Consider the following 20,604-nt stretch of genomic DNA (forward strand, 5'->3'; position numbering starts at 1 on the left):
TGTGGCACTTTATTGTCTTTTCCTCTGTGTGTGCTTTTTATTTTTAACGTAGCTTTAACAATTTTTCAGTCATATCGCTATGATGTCTGCACTGTGGCAGTTTATAGTGATGTGTAGCACTGGGGAATCATACCGCAGACATGTAGCATCATGTCATATCCCACCCAGACACATTGTACTGAGACCAGGTCGAACAGTCCTAACACAAAAATCGTAATGCTGAGCTCCTAACGAGGCAGCAGCCACTAATATTTTTTATAAGTCTTTGGTATGACTCGGCCGCGGTTCGAATGCGCATCCTCTAGCATCTGAGGCGGACGATCTAACAACTAGGCTACCGGATCGTTGTGTTGTCGTTTAATTAAAAAAACATTAAAAATGTAGGATAAAAAAATAAAGACTGAAATTACAAAATCTGTTTTATCCACAAAACACAATTTACATCTTTTTGCTTTACTAGTAGTCAAAATATGTGTTAACATAATCTCATCTGGTTGCAGTTTAAATGAGGGCGATAGGTTCGGTTATTGAAATATGGGTATGTAGGTTCAATATGGTGTGTTTTGACTACTTGAAAGGAACACAGAATGTTACCTACCTTTTGACAGTAATGTTGTTGACATCAACACTCACGCGTACATGAACTTGCAACTAAAACACATACGCATGCTAATGATAGTGGCTGTGTTTCATTAACTTACATAACGTGAACAGTGAGCATTAAATAATCTGGCGGGAGGTGGATGTTAATTTGTTTACTATCAATAGTTGTCAATGTTGGTGACATCATATGGAGTCGAATATATTTTGTTAAGCTGTCGCGATCGATCCCAAATAGACCATCAACCACTTCCTCAGAAGGTTAGCTATGACATTTGCTCCAGGGGATACAAATGTAAAATATAGTAAATAACAGTGGTAATTGCCTATCATGTTAAATAAACTGGGAAGATCATTAAACCTGACCTGCCTTTACAAAATATGGATGGCAGATCTGGTATATATGCTGTAATTATTTTGAAAAACATTACTGCAAAACGAAAAATATTCGGAAAGTATTATTGTGTCTAAAATGCAGATTGTTTTGAAATTTTACAAAGAAAAACTATTTTTTAGGATTATAAAATCAATTTATTTTTCCATATATATAGTAATGACATGAAGAAAATGAAATTCATACAATATTTATGTTGTTATACAACAGCTGTATGAATCGGATTCAGGAACGATGATTTATAAACATTTATTGTCGCTAAAAGCCAATCTCACAATACAAATTAAATATACACAACACCTCCCCTCCGTGAGTGGAATTTGCCTGGATCCTTTCAAAAGGCAACGCATGGTAATATATTTTGCATTTCCAATTTTGTCAATGCATTCTAGGCATTGGAAGTAAATTTGTTTTGGTGAAACTGTTCGTTTTCCTATAGATGGAAAGTAGTATATGGTTTTGGAACAATAATACACGGTGAAACAAAATTACCTTTACTTGGTTCTATGAAATCATTCTCCAGCAAATATTGGATTTCCTTTTACAGACTTTCCTGTTTGAGAGGATTCATCCTGTTTGAGAGGACTCATCCTGTTAAAATGTTGTTTCACTGGTGTAGAATCTGCTATTTCTACGCCATGGTTGTTTTATTTGTTCTTGTTCAAATATCTTGAAATAAGTGCTCATATTCACGTAATAGCTGATATTCTTCCCTCCGTTCTTATGACTTTAGATAAGATTGTTTCTGGTCACAATTATTCGATATTGCTGAATTTCACTGGTTGGTTACACGAAAGACACAAGGATCCCGTTGCATACCGTCGTTTAAATCATCACTTTGTGGGGCAGTTACAACTAAATTGACTGAATGAATAACAGCGCTGTGTCTATCAATATACTTCTCAAAGCTAACTTGTTTCTGTTTTTGTCTCGCAAGAGTGTTAAAGATTATTTAAATCACCCATCTTTTTCAACTGTATAAGGACCATACTACTTAGCCTGAATAGGATTTCGAAGTATGGGAAATAGAGAGGTTGATAACTCTATTATGTTGTATTTATGGATGAAGAAGACTTCACCTGGTGGATGTTAAATTCATACATAACTTGCTGGAGAATTACACACATAAAACTGGACCCTTGATCAGGTTGAGACAGATTTGGTAAAGCCAAAAACTGTAAAGAAACAGCATCTTTATGAAGGCTTTTACTATGGTTTAAATTTTAATATTTCTCAATGGAATCGCCACTGGAAATATTGTGGAGCAATCAGTATGGTCAACAAGTTTTGATTGCCTGACTTGCTTTTAGGGAAGAGACCGACACAATCCACCATCGTTCTACTAAATATTTCGTCAAATGCATGAATTGGTTGCCAAGGAGCTTTAAGCGTCTTTTGGTTGGGTTTTATTGTCATGGGACCAGTGTGACAAGATGTACAATATTTCCAAGAATCATTTTTAAATCCTGACCAATAAAAATCTTCACTGTCTTGTGATAAGTCTCATTGAACCCTGTATGTCCAGCCAAAGGTCTTTGATCGGCTAGACTAAGAATTTCCTTACAATTTAAAACAACAACTTGATAGCTCTCCGACCACTCGTCACCAACGGGTACCTTCGGTGGTTTCCGTGTTCTCATAAGGAAACGATTTTCACAAAAGAACAAACATGTACTTGTGTGGCTCCAGCTTCGCTAATAACCATCTGAAACAAACAGGAAATCTCAGGATCTTGTTCCTGCTCGACAAAGAGTGATTGTCTTTCGTCACCTGATTAAAATCTAGAGAATGAGTAGTAAAAAGCGGATCACTGTATCCAATTACATGTGAATGATCTTTCAATCTGTAGCAATCAGAAATATCGTGCACTTTATTCTTGCAATAGATGCATATATGAATAGATAAAGTTTCTGAGCAGCCTTATCAGAAGGTTGATTACTAAGAGTTATGGAAAATTGAGATTTGAAAGTGATCGTATGAGACTGTGATGGTTTTCCTTACCAAAACACTGCCGTAAAGAAGACTTATTGACAAATTAAACTGTGTGAGTCAAGGAATATTCGTCTTCTGCGCGAGGAACATTTTATAGGTCTTGATGTCACTATATTTATAATTCTTGAACTCGTGAACGAAAATGGTTTATGGTTGGTTACCGTAATCTTGATCAACCTTGCTGAATGAGCACCACGTATCAAATAATTGTTCTTTACCTCTTGCAAATTCAAACCTCAAGTACCAAAGAATAACCCCTGTTATAATTAGCACTTAGCTGTACCAAGAGTGAAGTGTAGACTTCACGAGCTTTTCAAATAAGTACACAATGTAATAATAAAGTGCACTGTACTCTTGGCGCTTTCAAATTTTAGCAATTTTCTCAGAATGAGGAAATATATTGACCTACTTTATTTCTCTGAAACGGGTAGTAACATAATATTCCTGGTATTATAAAACCCTGAACTTTTTTGTAAAAGTTGAGTGCTTTCAGCTTGCCAAATGTGCTTCTTTTAGTCCAAAATGCATTTCTTATTACTCTTTTTCTTTTTGTCCCACACCCGCATTCCCTTCTCTTCTTTTTTTATTTCCATTTCCATTTGATGTTCTTCATTCTGATTTTCATTTCTCTTTGTCTCTTTCCTCTTTCTGCAATTGAATCATTTCATTTTTGAAGCTGAAGCTTTCTTAACTCTAATTCCATCTGGTCTTTTAACAACTTGTATGTTTTTCCTCTTGGTCTGCATTTTACATTATCATCATTTAGCAGATTGACAGTATATAATCAGGGATGTGCTGACCCATCCACTTTCATTTCTACCTGATACATTCCGTGTATTTTGATTTCAAAGAAATTGGATTGGCAGCCTGATAATGATGACAGACTAGGATTGTAAGTGTTGCTGATTGACTATATACATCATCATCATCGTCTAGAAAGCCACACTCTCCATCTGAAATTAAAATGCTGGGAACATCAAATTCTGGAGTTGTGTTCTTGTCTTAAAAAGAGTAAAATATTGTATCATCCTCCCCTGTTTTATAATTTACAAAATGTACAGTCTGAGAACCTATCCCGTTTTCCAATGTATCATGAGTGTATCAAGCATAGCGAAAGATGGAAAGACAATCGTTGACAGCAATGCAACGCAAGGGACACAGTATGATTGGTTATATTCAAGCTGAAATGACCATCATTGGGAGAAATTTGTAAGTTGCTTAATTGTTTAAATGAATGTTACTGTCAACAAAGATAGTTGTCCCTTATAGTGAAGAAAAAGACCACTGTAATCAATGGTACACATACACTGATGAGGATTAAGATCTAATACTTGATGAATTCAAGTCAATACTTTCATCTCAATCAAAATTTGAAAAAACTGATCAGATATGTTGGGACTGTACACGAAGTTTTGTTCCTCATAAATTACCAACAGGTCATCGAGTTTGTTCAACACAACTAGACGTGACTATTATTGCTAACCTGGCAGTCAATACTTATTTAAAACTGTAACCATTAGAGGTCTTTACTTTGGCACCGAAAGTTGCTTTTAGACAGATCAAGATAGACTTTCGCATGTTAAAATGATGGAATTAAATGTGTGCATTGAGCGCTATTTGCATTTATCACATTAATATTTAATCTACGTTGACTTTCTTATCCATCACCGTTCTTTGGGTTTAATGTCATTTCTTTATCACAATCTTTGTGTCTGTGATATATTGTATTGTATCTGTCCATTTTACCATCAGTGTTTCGTTTGTCGCATTTATAACATTTTGAAGACATTTTTGTGCCATCGGACACCTCGAATCCAGCTACCATTCTACTTTTTGCCAAAGCACCTATTGTTACTATGTTTTCCTAACATATCGGAACATGATTATACGGTTTATTTTAAGTTGTTTATATTGAATTACTTACTAAAAGTCAAACTAAAGTTTAATGAAGGCACAATTTTAAAATATACCTATCTGCACACTATAAGGTGTTCGGCATACGTCCATGTAGATGGTGTCAAACGTCGTCCCATATCAACTGATTTAAATTTATTGTGTGATAATTATTAATGTTTGCTGGCTGTTTTAAGATGTGTTATACCTGTACATGGCAAAAATTTGTCTGACAAAAGATTATATTTTTGGGCGTTTGTATGAATCACCTATTTACCTTCTTTGAATGAAATTTTTAACAAACTATCAATGTAGATTTTCAGTACAGTTTATCGTGTTTAAAATCTTGTAGTCCAGTTTATAATCTTTGACATTGTCTTTATGTTTCATCCTTTCTAGATTGTGGCGAAAATCAGCTGAAACATGTAATGTTTTTAAGTAAATTTGTACTATTTATTTCTTTTGTATGTATTACCCTGCTCTGACACCGTCCATATTTAAGTCACCTCCCCGCCTTTTTATATCTACCAACATGTTTCATAATGATAATTTTGGATGTAATTTATTTTATTTGCATTATCATCAATACAATTTTGCATGCCGTTCATATTTTAATTGCTTTGTGTTCAAATGCGGTCTCTATACATAGTCAGCTACCACCTTTTAACAACTAGTTATGTTTTGAAAAATCGGAATTTTCATGATTTAAATGCTTACCTGGCAACATATGTACTTTGAGAACGTCATCTGCTTGAATAGGATAATGATTGCTGATGTATCCCAACCCTTAGGCAATATTCATTTATCTCGTACAGGAATATGTTTTCTAGCTCTCATTTTTACAGTCTGCAAAGTATATTCATTCTTGTATAAGTCGGTTTGCTTGTTTATAGCTATAACTTTTCTTCGTAAATCATGCTCTCCACCTATCATTCCTTTAAGTCTTCCAGTGCCCAAATCACCAATAATTACATGCCTTCTTAATATTCCCTCCATAATATTTGGAAGGTATCCCTTTGCAAATATTCGTTTACATTTTTTAATTTCGGACTTATTCACCAATTTAGAACTTAGGAGTTCCAAATGTAACAGTTTTTAACTAAAAGAAGAAATCATTCTATAGTTTTGAACAATTTTGTTTCTTCAATTTTCTAACTGGGGTTATGTTGATCATTTTAAGTAGTATTTTATCCACGAATATGCCTCAGGCTATTCCTTGGTTCATTGTGAAACTCTTGAACGTTCAAGATTTTAATGGTTTCTTAGTACTCTTCATCACAGATACATTGAGTTTAGTCTAAAGAAGTTGAAAAGTCCTTGATGGATTGCTTTCCAAGAAATCCTGAACGTTGGTTTGAAACGTTTCCGACATAAAATGGTGACTTTCAGGCGTCCCTCTTTGGCGATTTCTTGAGAGCGTTTAGCATGTAATCTTTCTTGTTGATTATTACTGTCTTGGCCAGGCATATTTATAGAAAATATCTATAGCTGTCAAAGCGTGTTTCTAATCATGGTTGTATTTTTTGCATGCATGTACGTGAACTTCCCTGTCACTAGTTAGTCATTAATGGACTAACACTTATTCTTCTGAAGAAAACTTTGTGCCACCTGAATGTGTAATGTCTACTATATATATATATATATATATATATATATATATATATATATATATATATATATATATATATATATATATATATATATATATAATTTTGTCTAAGTTTTGTATTTTTATTAATGATTTTACATTGTAGTGATTATCTATAGATGGATTTGGTGTACTTACTTAGGATGTATCGTCGTCTGTTTAGAACGTAGAGGTGCGTAGGATCAATTAATAGACGTTTACAAATGTTTTTATAATTACTAATAATAACATTTATTAGTAAATACGTTTACACGATTCGTCCTTTTTCCCCATTGGTCAGGTGGTATTTTAGAAGAATTAAATGAATTCCTTTTGGATGAGGTAGGTCACATTAATTGGTATTTTGAATAAATTGAGTAGTAAGATATGTTACGTGGGGGTATATTGCAAGATATACTCGTATTAGACATTTGAAGGCATATATAAGTTGAGAACTGAGCAATGATATTTAAATCTTATTTTGGAGTCATTCTTATTTCTTGTGTTCCTGTTGTAACACGAAGTCTGCAGGCTTGTTTTATGTTATATTTAAATATTAGAGAGTGTTCAATGGAAATGTAATGTACTCGTTGGAATATATTATTTTAGAACTGTTGGGAATTATTCAAAGGAGTTCTAGACAACGTCACGATTTTGGCGAACCAGTACATTTCGAGTTCTGAAGTTATACGAAACCTTTAATTCTTTTGGACTTTATTAGAAGTTTACCAAGATTATTTTGGATGCATGTCATAATAATGAAATTTGTATCTAATATTTTTGGGAATAAACAAGGATTTACGTGTGGGCAAGCACGATTTGAGATGTGTAAATTCTGCATCCATTATAATACAGCCTGGTCTCCTGGGTTAATTCGAACCAGACTGAGAATTATGAAGTCTTTTTTTGGATTGCACAATGGACCTTGGAACAAACGATCTCTCGTGGTTTTGACCTCTCGTTCATAAAGGAAATTTTACAAATGCGTGTTTAAATACAGGCTATTTAAAAAAAATGCAAATGGCTAATTCACGACATGGTTAACCTTTATATGATGATTTTATTAGAAAAAACTAATTGTTGACGGTTATTTTTAAATTTTTGAAGGATATCAATTTATTGGAGCCAGAAAAGCATTCATAGATATACCATTTGAACCTTACAATGATGGTGAATTTGAGTTTAATGTACTTGGGATGGAAAAAAACCAGACTGAATGCCAGTCAGTCCTCTATTCAAGGGTGTTTTGAATATTGAATTGTATTGTCTGTTTGCTTTTTTTATTGATTATGAATCAATGTAAATTTGTATTTTGGACTTCACCTTGTCCAAAATCAAGGTTATGTTGTTGTACCTGACCAGTGACATTCATTTTGTAAACAACATAATAAATAGTTAACATTTCTCTTAAGATCATATATTAAATGTGGAGATCATTATCAATGGAGGTCAACATGTTTTCAGAATCCAGGACATCAGTTTTCCACTTGGAACTTCTTAAACTTGTGGATAACTTTAAATGTTTTACTTAATAGAAACTAGCCTATTGTATTATTGTATTGGTTTTTACTTGTTTACTTGAAAAATTGTGCATGTTTGCATTAACCTCTGAAGCAGAATCAGTCTTATTGTTGTGTTCAGTTTTTAATTTGGTTGGATATTTTTTTAAATATAAATTATTATTCACCAGAATTAATGCTCAATCATATTCTTGGACTTAAACATTAATTTGGAATTGCAGTGAATTTAGAAATAAACATTTTGGATTATATTACCGTGATAAATCAAAAGAATATTAGTACAGCACCACACTCCAAGCCATAATCAAAGTTTCCTCTGACATGACAGATCAACACATAAATCTATGAGGAATAGCTTGTGCGTGCGAGACGTTTCTGAATTTAATCATATACATGTTTCCTGAACACCACATCTGATGGATGACTATTAATGTGTGGGTATGAACACCATTAAAGACAACCAGATGATTGCAGTTATCTCTGATAGCTTTAGGTATTTGTGTATATCGCTGAGAAACATATATAATATCGGTGTTTTTGTGTCTGCCTCGGGAAACTATCAGAGCTGGATTTGATTGTTTTTCCAGCTAGACATCATCGTATACTACGAGATTATTATTACATCTATCGAGGTCATCTACAGATGGAGCTTCATCAATATCGGTGATAAAATCTACAATATCATTACCATCTTCATCCGACGACTTCGCTTCTTCATTAAAATCCTTAAGCACATCGTAGCAACGCTGATCAACTACATATGGTGCCGCTAAATACAACTTATCGCACTTGAGCCATCTCAATAAATAATATGAATTTATATTGTGTTCGATGCAGAGCAACCACCCTCGCCAGTGGATTAAATACAATAACAACGAAGAATAAAAAGCGTGCAGTTAAAGGTAAATGTGTGAAATGTGGTACAAACAAATACGATTTATCTCTCACTTGACGAAAGTCAATGGTGGTGATATCTCTGCTTCACTGGGAAAATTACCAGGGCCTCTATGGTCTAAATATCTTGGTGTGAAGCATCTTCCTGGATATAATTATTGTGGTTCTGGAACCCGACTTTATATCCGACGTGACGAACGAGACCAGCCAAGACCTGGAAAGTATCTAATAAATGCGATTGATCAAGCGTGCCAAGGTCAGGATGTCCTGTACAAAAATCCAGATTTACAACAATGACATATTGCAAACGTGAAGTTGATTCACACTCTAAAATCTGTATTAAAAAAATCTCTCAGAGAATCACTAGGAAATTGGCTGGTAATATCTGCGATGAAAGGTAAAATAGTGGTAGGGGCGGGTAATTAATCATAGATAACTATTATAATCGACTCAATTTATTATAGCCCAAGGGGATATTAGAGGGATAGAACAGCAATTAGCAAACTTGCTGATGCAGCGACTGTCACACGTTCTGTTACTGTAAATTGGTTAGAATGACAGGCAATATGACAAAATTTAACTACCACCACCTAAAAAAATTCAGTACGCACATCTTGATGTCAGCACTCCCAATTCCCAACGAGGTTCATCAGGCAGATATTTTGTTTTTACCACACGATACTATTAAATCTGGTAGATATCAATCGCATTGATTAACCGTTAGACAAACACCGGAGAGAACGGTTAATCAATGCGTTGACTGTCAATGACGTTGCAAGCAGATGTAAAGAAGCATAACCACTATCAACAAAGAGAGCAACTGAAGTTGCATCTGCGTTTGTACGAATTTATCAATTAGGACCGGGACCACATGGTGGTCTACGATGACACAGTTGCTGCAGGTTAATCATGGCAAAGAATATCTTGGCGCAGTAACATCTCTGATGAAAAAACATAATTTCAGAATCAGACGAGGACAATGCAATTCATCGCGATCAGGCAATCGTTGAGCGATTTATCGAACACTTGGTGAGCGATTGTTTGGATATCAGTATGCTCAGGAAATATCCCTGAATAAAGTTCAGAAAGACAAGAGATCTCGTGAATGGGTTGCAAGACTACCAAGAATGATAACTGCATTAAAAACGAAATAACGCATGGAATTTCTATGAAATCAAGCAATTCGATCGCAAAAAGGGAAGTTGTCGGTTTACACATCTGTGCTTGTTGTGTGATTTGGAGTGTATCTTTCTGCCACAGCTGACGATACGCACACTTGATAAGATGTCCTGAATTGCCCGTTGGAAAAAGTTTAAAGTGATCTGTGCTATCAAATTACAAGTTTCCAAAACTTATTATCTCCCTTAATATTCCATCATCAAGTGCAAATAACATAGCTCAGTTGGAAGAAGGAAACCCGATGCACATAATGGTACCTGTAATTTGTTTTAATATTTCACACACGTGTGTCAAACTAATGAGGAAACTCAATATACAATCTCGTTGTACATGTCCAATACACGCAAATAAATCCCGGCACGTCATATAAAAAGTGCGTAAAATTGTTTTTGTTTGTTTTTAAAAATAAGTCAAAATTCATTGTAGATTCGTAAAACAATTTCGTGCTTAACTAACTGAATTTAAGGTCAAAACGCAATGAAGTTTCACACACGTAATGCTATTAGACAAACACCGGAGAGAACGGTTACTCAACTCATCACAGATGTTGTTATTGTCATCGAACGTGTCATTACATGCGTATAATGTCAATAGATTGATGGAAGTCAAACATTTATCATCACGATTATCACTCCCAGCAAGAAACCATATGTCAAAGCAAATCACAAACTTATGGATGCATTCAATCTGCTTTTATTCGTATACGACTGCCTCTGTTAGTGACATGATGACTCATTTACAGTTCATGCATTATGCTTACATCCATTGTTATATTGTGAAGGAAGTCTAAGTTAAACAATACACAAAATACAGACATACCAAACACCAATATGTTTACAAGTGCAGTGGTGCCAATAAGGTATTGTTAAACATTGTTTTTTCTCTCCAACTTTGAATATGTTTTTCGTAGGAGCTGAAACGCACAGAATGTTCTACGAGACCAGCCCATATATCCTAGAGTATTAGGCATTCCTCCTCGTAGTATCTTTTAAAGTAAGCCTTACACAGAATACGACCTGTATATAAGAAATTTGTTTAAAACTTTCTTTGTCAACAAATATAATCATTGACGATCAAGCCAATTTCCTTAAACACCCAAATCCAGCAAAATGATATGATGTCCAGAGCAATAGCCCCTCCCGAAACCCGTTATGTAAGAACTAAAGACTCATTGCAGAACGATCGGTTAATTAATCAATGCAACGTCCAGTCACAGTAACAAGTACTCTAATAACGACGTACTTATCATAAAGAACTGATGACAGTTAGAGGTAAAACCCTTGTCCAGGTTGCATTTACATAATACAACTCTGTAATATGAGGCAGACATATCTAAGTCGGTATTTGAATTCGTTCATTTTCATTAACAAATTTTAAAGTCATATAGTCAACACACATGATGTCTCTCTCCAAATCGAACAGTTTTAGTATACAGGTCGAGGAAAACAACAGTTTTCTCTATTATTTTTACATGGCACTGGATTGCTTTCGCATAATTAAATTCTGTGAGCTCATATATATATATATATATATATATATATATATATATATATATATATATATATATATATATATATAACAAACCTTTTCAATATTCATAGTTATATGTATAGTACCTTTTAGACAGTCATGCACAATGTTCACGCTCACTAGGCATCTGATCTTATCAACTACACCGCTATGGGTAAAGAAAATTTCGAACCTTGTTTAAAAACGTGGAAACTGACCAACTGTATAAATGAAATGGAAAGCGAGACCATTCATGATGTGCATTACTACGACATTCCTAAGTTCAAGATTGCATGCGTTCTTTATATTCAATGCAGGTACAATGATATTGTGAATGCGCCGCTATATAGCCGGCATTCATATATTGAACTCAAGTACATATCAGACTGAACCAAAACACAGATTTGTTCAGTTTGGTGTGTTACGGCAAAGCAGCAAAAGTATTTTTGGTACCTAGTCATTTGTGGCAAATTGCCTTGCCCCAATAAACTGGTGCAACCGACCAGTGCTGATGCGATTATAGGATTCCAACTTACATCCGTCAGGTACACTTTCGATTTACATGTATATGTAATCAGCGGTAACGTACGTTTTTAACTTCAAACGTCAGGCAAAATATACGTGAACAAAACAAAAACACAAAAACTCTCCTTCCCTCCAACTAACTAATATCTAAAGCATTTTATGTAGGCCACATTGACCTTATGTTGTAAGGTGTAGTACTAACAGAGATGCGTCCACCTATCAAACTTCATAACCCTGGAATTAACGAAACTAACTTTAAACACAGCATCTCAACAAAGTCACATAAGCATGACATATAGGTCAAGGAGATATAGTTTTCCACTAACAATGAAGTGTGTATCTAAATGCTTCCCTTCATCAGATTTCACGAATCTTGGTAGAAAAAAAAAACTTGCATATGGCACGGCAATCCACCTTGTCATGAGATAAACACAACAACTGAAAATGGAGCAAATATTTACTGATGAAACTTGACTAATGTTTCGTGTAATATATTTATGGGAATATTGTTATTCAAATTAAGTTTCAGTCAGTTTGTGAAATTAGCATTGTGGCTCTGCATGACACGTAATACACTGATTTTGCATTTAGCAAGAAACCTACGGTATTGGATTTCCATTCCGGTAATGCCAATCGATAAGATTAGTGCCTTTTCTAATTATGAAAAAACATTGAACACGTTTTCTCATAGATAATGTTTTGAAACCCGAATCTTGGGATTGCATCTAACATTGGACTTGTTGTCTATAAAATAGGAATAAATGTGCTTGTGTTTACTAACCAGTAAAGTCTATTATAGTTGGGTTTCTACTAGCAAAATAATACAAATAAACCATGAATGCTTTTTAATACATTATTCAAGAAACAAGATCTCGACGTGAAAAATTGTATGCATCTAAAATATGATATTTATACCAGACATTGATGAATACAGGTGTCGTGTAATTTGTGACCCCACCTTACATGACATTTATATGTAAATATTTCATTCATGCACACATGAATAGACCGCATACACAAACTAAGAAAACTATGAGGAAACAACTAAAATCACTGCATTTATTCACTTATCTAAATCATTATACGTTTTCATTAAATGCAACATTCTTTCTTATCATTGGTAGGCATTACGTAAGTGTTCATTATTATTATTTGGTGTGCTTAGAATATGGGTCAGATTAGTATAATATATACTTGTTTAAGGTTGCAAATGCACAAAACTACCAGAAACTTGTATGCGGTACAGGTATCAGTCCATTAATTATTTTACAACCAAGCAACCAAACATTGAAAACAAAAAGGCTTTAAAAGTTAGGATTCTGATCATGCTGTACTTTTAAAACAGCGAGAGAAATTCTACGCAACGTTTGGGATGGCTGTTACATGTGAAACTTGTAAAACATCTAAAATCTGTCTATACTGAATATAGTAAAACCCATCCTTACCATCATCCCGGTACTAAGACCACTATCACTATAGCGATCGAAAATCTAAAGAAAATGTACTTTCTTCTATACTCGAATGTTGTAAAACACCACATTACGACCAGTCTCATGTTTTTGTATTACGATCATTGATTCTCACATTTCCTGTCAATGTAGATATATATTATCAAAGAGAAACGCAATTTCGGAAAATCCTTATCTTACCTGACACGTAACATTTATACTGGTCATTTGTTTTCCTTCCAATGCCAGTATAGCACAGATAATGTAGCAAAATCTTCCCGAGGTTCATCATCACTTGAACATTCTTTCACAATAATCAAAATAATAGATATTAAATGCAACACATTTACGTACGTATAGATCAATCTGACTCAAGGACCATAGCATTACGTCTTTCTTGAATAATCCTATGGATAAGAATGGACTTTAATATTTGCCCTGTACATATCTATATTTTTGTGCAAGCCATCTGCAGTGCACAATTCAGACGCTGTGTTCTGCCATTAACATAGCCGTATGTTCAAAGGACACTTTAATGCAATTAAATATCATTTAAAGTTAGTGAAAAACTCAACGTTTTACACTCTATCGCAAGGACGTGAAAGTTTTGTTTGCTTTATATATATATATATATATATTATATTATATATATATATATATATATATATATATATATATATATATATATATATATATATATATATATATATATAACGAGCAGCGCGGAAGTGCCGTCCTTGGCTTCCACAGTAGGCGGCATGAAAATATTATGTGAAATTATATATCAAGAGAGAGTGTTATCTTACAGGATAGACAATTTGTGAATTTATCCCCTACTGAGAATTGAACACTGGTTCGAGTGATACGATACTTATCGTCTTGCCTGAAGTCACCAACCCCATACCCTCGTTTGTGAGTATAATCATTCTTACATAATTGACATATTCCCATGTCGACCTATTACCTCTCACAGTCAATCCAGATTGCCCTGACCTAAATCAAGGCACATATATATTTATGTACAACATAGAGCGCAAAATATTAACATCAGTTCCACAAGGGGAAGCTTACTAAGGTCAAGTAAAATTATGTATCGAGAAAAAGTATCTTGCAGGTTATAAAATTTACAGCTCATCACTACTAGTACACAACACCAATCGCTTTGCCAACACGCTCCAAATCGCATACCCCTTTTCGTGTTTATAAACATTCATGAGCAGAAGAACACTGGCAGGGCAGCTAGTAATTAATTGTCCTCTAATACACTAGTACTCCGGTTTTCATTAACAGAAATAGAGGCATACTTTAAATAGTTAGAAATAGTTTAGCTTGCATTGATCGAAGTTTGCGTATGATTAAATCTATAATCAATTAAATAAATTCTGGAAAAAGAAGATCATTTTGTAATATATGTTCTATTTGCTTACAGGTAAACATAATTGGCATCACAGGTTGAATACATGCAGTAAACTAGTTTTAGTTTTAATTTCTTTTTCTGTGATTGTTTTTTTCTTCTTCTTTTTCTTCTTCTAAGGAGACCGTGTGGAAGGACCTAATCGCAGTGCATGTATATGTTGATAGTTAAAATCATTTATCAGAGAGTCAATCAATCATCTTCACTAATGTCGTTTTTGATAAGTATTTTAATAACCTTTATTAATATTAAATAGTCACTTAATCATAATTAACAAATCACTATAAATGTTTGGATGACTATTAAAGGCCCTATCCCTTGTGCGCAAGCTCTTAATGCTTATTTGTGCAAATTCATTTTCTGCTCTTAACGCATGATTTTCATATCGAGATTGCCATTTATTTCTCTTGTTTCAGATGGAGGATACATGTATCTGAGAATGGTGTGTGCGGACGTTTGTTATTCTGCTGAGTTCATGGGGCTATCGTTATTATACGTTATATACATTAAAGGCAATTTATTACTCCAGAAAAATGGGGAAAATGTTGCTTCTTCAAAATGCAATAATCTTTTATCATAGCGCTAACGTTCACATGTCTTTAATAATTTATATATATATATATATATATATATATATATATATATATATATATATATATATATATATATATATATATATATATATATATATATATATATATTGAGCAAAGAACAGGGTGATCATCAACCTGTGCGTTAGTATTTCTTTTTTTTGTGCTTTATTTTGTAGAGTAGCAAATCACTTACTTTATGTAGGGTGCTTTTGTTTGTGGCATATGGTTCAGGTATCAAGCGTCTTACTGTTGATCATCCAGAGCATTAATCTACAATTATTAATTAAAGTTTTTAATTTATAATTCATACACCCTGGTTCCTTCTGATCAATGCTTTCAATATAAGAATTCTATCTTTGTTCAAATCCTCTTGAACCAGCTTTATTATATAAACTTTCTAACAAAAATTAAAGTTTTAATATCAATCATTTATCAGGAGCATGCATCGAAAGTATTAAACTGAAACTAAGCAAAAGGTAACCTGAACTGAATCCGATTGCGAGTTGTTTAATTCTAATTTTACGACTAAATAAAATTAAATGTTTAATTCATTTCTTCCAATAGTTTCAAAATTTACAGAAACTACAAGTGTCCTGATATAGTTATCATTTTCAAAATAAAATAAAACTTGAGAAATTACAAAAGTATCAAACATCAAAGCTAATCAATGATGATCATCTAATTTAGGACATTTCTTGTTTTCGATGAAGAGCGATTTCTTAACTGGATTGATTTGACTACATATAATGTCCTTGACTGCCAATACCTATGCTATCACTGACCGACACTACATTTAGAGGCACTGACCGATACTATATAACCTTTCCTGACAGCACTGAATATGCTGTCTCTGACCGACACTACACATACTGTCATCTGAATGACACTACCTATACATACACTTTCATCTGAATGACAATACTTATAATGTCATACTACATATACTGTCTCTGACTGACATATACTGTCCCTGACCGACACTACATATACTGTCTTTCGAATGACACTATAATCAGAATGACACAACATATACTGACCCAGACCGACACTACATACACTGTCATTTGAAGGACACTACAGATATTGTCGTTTGATCGACACTACATATACTGTCGTCAGAATGATAATATATACTGATATAATGTTATCTGATTGACACTACATATACTGCCCCTTACGGATACTACATATACTGTCATTTGAATGACACTACATAAACTGTCATCTGAATGACACTACATACACTGTCATGTGAATGACATAACATATACACATTCTGTCATGTGAATGACACTACATACACTGGGATGTGCATGACACGACACACACACTATCTTCTGACTGATATTACATATATAGACCTAACAAGTGCAAATCTAAAAGATAATAAGCGTTCTCAACCTAATTAAAATTAACTCTAGTCTGGATAGAGCAATCATAACTCGCCCACCTTGCACGACTGCGGTCTTAGTTTCGAGACCTTTTACCAGCATATGGTAGGGCACGTGGTTGCACAACAAACGCAGATGATTTCCTTGAGCTTCTGCACTTTGTTGCTACTTAAATTCCATGTCATGCCAACATTGGAGCCATCATGCGTAGAATACATTGTCCGGAATTATTTTTCTCTGGACGTGGGATACAAATTTATACAAATGCAAGACTAAATTGTTTTTGAAGCTTTAAAACTGGGTCGTATTGAAATTTTAACAATTTGGCTTCCTCTTAGAATAGGGATCCATATTTAATTAAGGCTTCCCTTGTCTATACTGACCTTACCGTAAATGGTTTTGCCAAGTACAAATATCAAAGACATACAGAGTAGAGGAAAAATATATTTAACTAAATATTCCAAATGTGACTATATCAGTTGAAATATTGTTGTCATAGGTTATATTGAATGCTGGTTAAAATTACAAATATAAAAAATGTACAGTTGCTAATAAACCGATCTGGGCTAAAATAAATAATTGAAAACAGACCAAGGACATTACTGAGTATGTGTTACGGCCACTGAAATGCCTATTTTTCTTTAGATTTAACGATCATGAAAAACAGGAAAAGAATTTCATAAGAGTATACTTATTCATATGCAAAATAAGTTATCCTTCCAGTTTGCTACTCCTCAACAGGGACAGTTTTAAAGAAGAATCAAAACGAATCATATGAAAATAAAATCTTATATTTACATTGATGAAAATAATACGGCATAAGTACAGTATAATTTATGTATGCAAAAACATAGAAGATATATAACAGGTACTTAATACTTTCTAGGCATCTTTGAAATGATATTAAGACACATATAGTATGAATACTTATTGCACATAGAGACAAAGAAGAAAATTGGATTAAAATGTCTTAAAACCTGAGTACTTCCTGTACTATTTTTATAATAAGCAGAAAGGAACAAATACTCTCTTGCAACGGAAATTGCAATTTGTAATAGAATTCAGGAATAAACTCAGTTTTTAAACGTATAATTTGATTTTAAGGCCCTAAAACAATTCTTCTAACTATATAGAGATATATGTAAAAGCTAATATACATGTATGTAAGTGAAGAAACAATTGTAAAATAGCTAATTCTATCGCCTTCCTAAAATTAAGACATGATGATACAATAGATACTATATTTTATAAAGACCATAACAATTTTTTTTTAGTATGAAATGATTATATTTCACATAGACTTATACCATCCCCTAGTGTTTTTAGTAAATAATTTCGATGTAAATTGTTGATTTTCTCCAATTATTATAAAACCCGCGAATTATTTTAGAGGCAAGTTGTATTGTATTCCCAAGAAAATGAACACATCTTTCTTTTTCATTCTGTACTTTCTACCTCCTGTCTCACTTTTTCAAATATCGATATTGAATAATCTGTCAACTGAAACTCTAGTCAACCATAGCTTGTATTGTTTTCTTGGGGGAGACAAGAGAATAAATTCTTCTTCTTCTTCTTCTTCTTCTTCTTTTATATATTGAAGCCACGATGACCAATCCATAAATAACACTTACCATTAAACACCAAGATTAAGCGGCTAATCTACTTTTCTAAAAATAAAAATGCAGCTTTGAATGACACTGTGACATTTATACTGACCACGTTACACAGATGTTTATGCACAATACATTGTCTGCAGTTTCATTCATCACCGTGCCTTATCCTAAATGTTGTCCAAACCAATTTGATTGTGAGTTAAACTGTCTAATAACCAGGCACATACAGTGTTTCATATAAAAACCAAAATCTATCATAGTCGATAATATGACAGATAATCGGTCTAAGTAGCAGGCATACAAAGTAATCAGTTGAAGAATAAAAGAACAGGAATACCCAAGACATACAGAAATGTTCGTTGAAATTAATTTGAAATTGGTTGTTTAATTTGATTGCCAAATTAAATGAAGTCAAAACGATTTTTTCTTCTTTTAAGTCAAACTGTCGTCGCATTTTACACACCATTTTCTATCCAGCCATTTTTATTAGAATTTACAGTAAAGGTACAATTCAATTATTTGTATGTCTTCTTTAATGTAAAAGAAAGTGTCACAACTTAAAAAAAACAAAAGCCAAACTTACCCAAGAGATAACTAGATTACTCCTTCCCTTGCTTCCGATAGAGAAATTTGCAGCATTTAGTACTCGAGTTAGAGTTGAACAATTCTCATGCTTAACTTGATCCAATTGGCCCTACATGAATGTTTATCTCACTAACAAATATTATGGCAGAGAAAGATCCAAATCAGACCAGAACTGACTATTTTTTGTAAAACTTTGCTGTAGCATTGCAGCTATTATTTGTTACCCAAATACATCTCACTGTGTAATGAATACAATCAATCACGAACACATGTTATGCTTTAGCAGTTTTCCTCCACTACTTGAACAAAATGTCTAGCTAACCGGATATAACAAATGGTCTTATGAAAGTTCTGAGTACCTGTTCATTCATATTTAGAGGGATTGAATAGATTAGAAGAGTCATATTACCAGTAAACACTATGGTCACGCAATACCGCCCCAAAGCTCCCCATAATCTGTTACAGGGTTTTGAATACACGAGGACATGATAAGATATTTACTCGTTGCAGAGGAAGGCCAACAAAATATGTTTGTTGCGAATTGTGAAAAGTTAGCATGAAAGGCCATATATACAAGAAATGCTGAGGTATATTAACACTCAAATAAGAAAGCTACATGTATCGGTGAACAGGGTCTAGGACATGGACATAACCTAAGAGTAGGCAAACGAACAGACATAAAAGAAGACACATATACATAAATCAGTCATATTAGTACGTGAGATATATTTACTGCGCAGTTTTTGAAGAGGTATTAGGATATGCTGCATATGTGGACGAATGGACAGACATATGAATGGTGAAAATGACGAGAAAGGTATTAGAAACCATCCCAGTGTGGATCCCTAAAAATCGAATGAACAAGAAATTTATGTGCATTTATCCCATCATGACTTGTTTACTCCCGACATTTAGCTATACAAAATGATCCATGCTGTATATATATAGAGCGGTGTTTCCAAAGGCTAATCGCAAACTTCTTCTATTTTCATGGGGATCATTCTAAACATATAACTACACATGATCACACAAAATATTTTGTTTTACTTTAAAACTTTGGATTTGTAATTTTGAAACTGTAGTTAACAATTGGAATAGCTTGCAATCAATGTATGTTTTATACAGGAGCTTAAAATAAATTGTCTATATGTGTCAAGTTTCCAAAATTAAAACAATTGACTGAACATAATATCTCCTTTAATAAAGACAAAGTTATATACATTAGCGCAATGAAGAAGGTTTTGATCTGTATCATTCTTAACAATGTGTTTGTTTTAAAATGTTTGATGCAAAATGTTTATCTACTTTAATAGTTACAAAACATGTGCATTTATTTTACTAAAATAAAAATACATCGAGTGCAAAGTATACATGATTAACATACGTTTATCACAAAGATGTGTCACAACTACTTTTTACAATGTTAT

The 20,604-nt window shown here is 33.5% G+C and overlaps 1 protein-coding gene across 4 annotated transcripts in view; it reads right to left on the reverse strand.

The window, feature by feature from the left end:
• Window positions 1-19,494, reverse strand: part of LOC149799567 (beta-1,4-galactosyltransferase 4-like) — a 54,507-nt gene extending 35,013 nt beyond the window's left edge. For 2 of the 4 annotated variants that reach the window (XM_089958901.1, XM_089958898.1), the window contains exons 1-2: window positions 19,176-19,494; window positions 15,782-15,858 (exon numbers count right to left, since the gene is read on the reverse strand). In XM_089958901.1, the coding sequence (XP_089815027.1) occupies window positions 15,782-15,810 (29 nt within the window). In that variant the 5' untranslated portion in view covers window positions 15,811-15,858; window positions 19,176-19,494. Of the gene's footprint in view, window positions 1-598; window positions 721-15,781; window positions 15,859-19,175 lie in introns of those variants that run through there. The other 2 variants (XM_089958900.1, XM_089958899.1) reach the window with 2 other exon arrangements.
• Between the last annotated feature and the right edge of the window lie 1,110 nt (window positions 19,495-20,604).

Source organism: Sinohyriopsis cumingii, chromosome 5 (assembly GCF_028554795.1).
Source record: "Sinohyriopsis cumingii isolate HCF-2022 chromosome 5, ASM2855479v2, whole genome shotgun sequence".
In the NCBI taxonomy this organism is placed as follows: Eukaryota; Metazoa; Mollusca; class Bivalvia; order Unionida; family Unionidae; genus Sinohyriopsis; species Sinohyriopsis cumingii.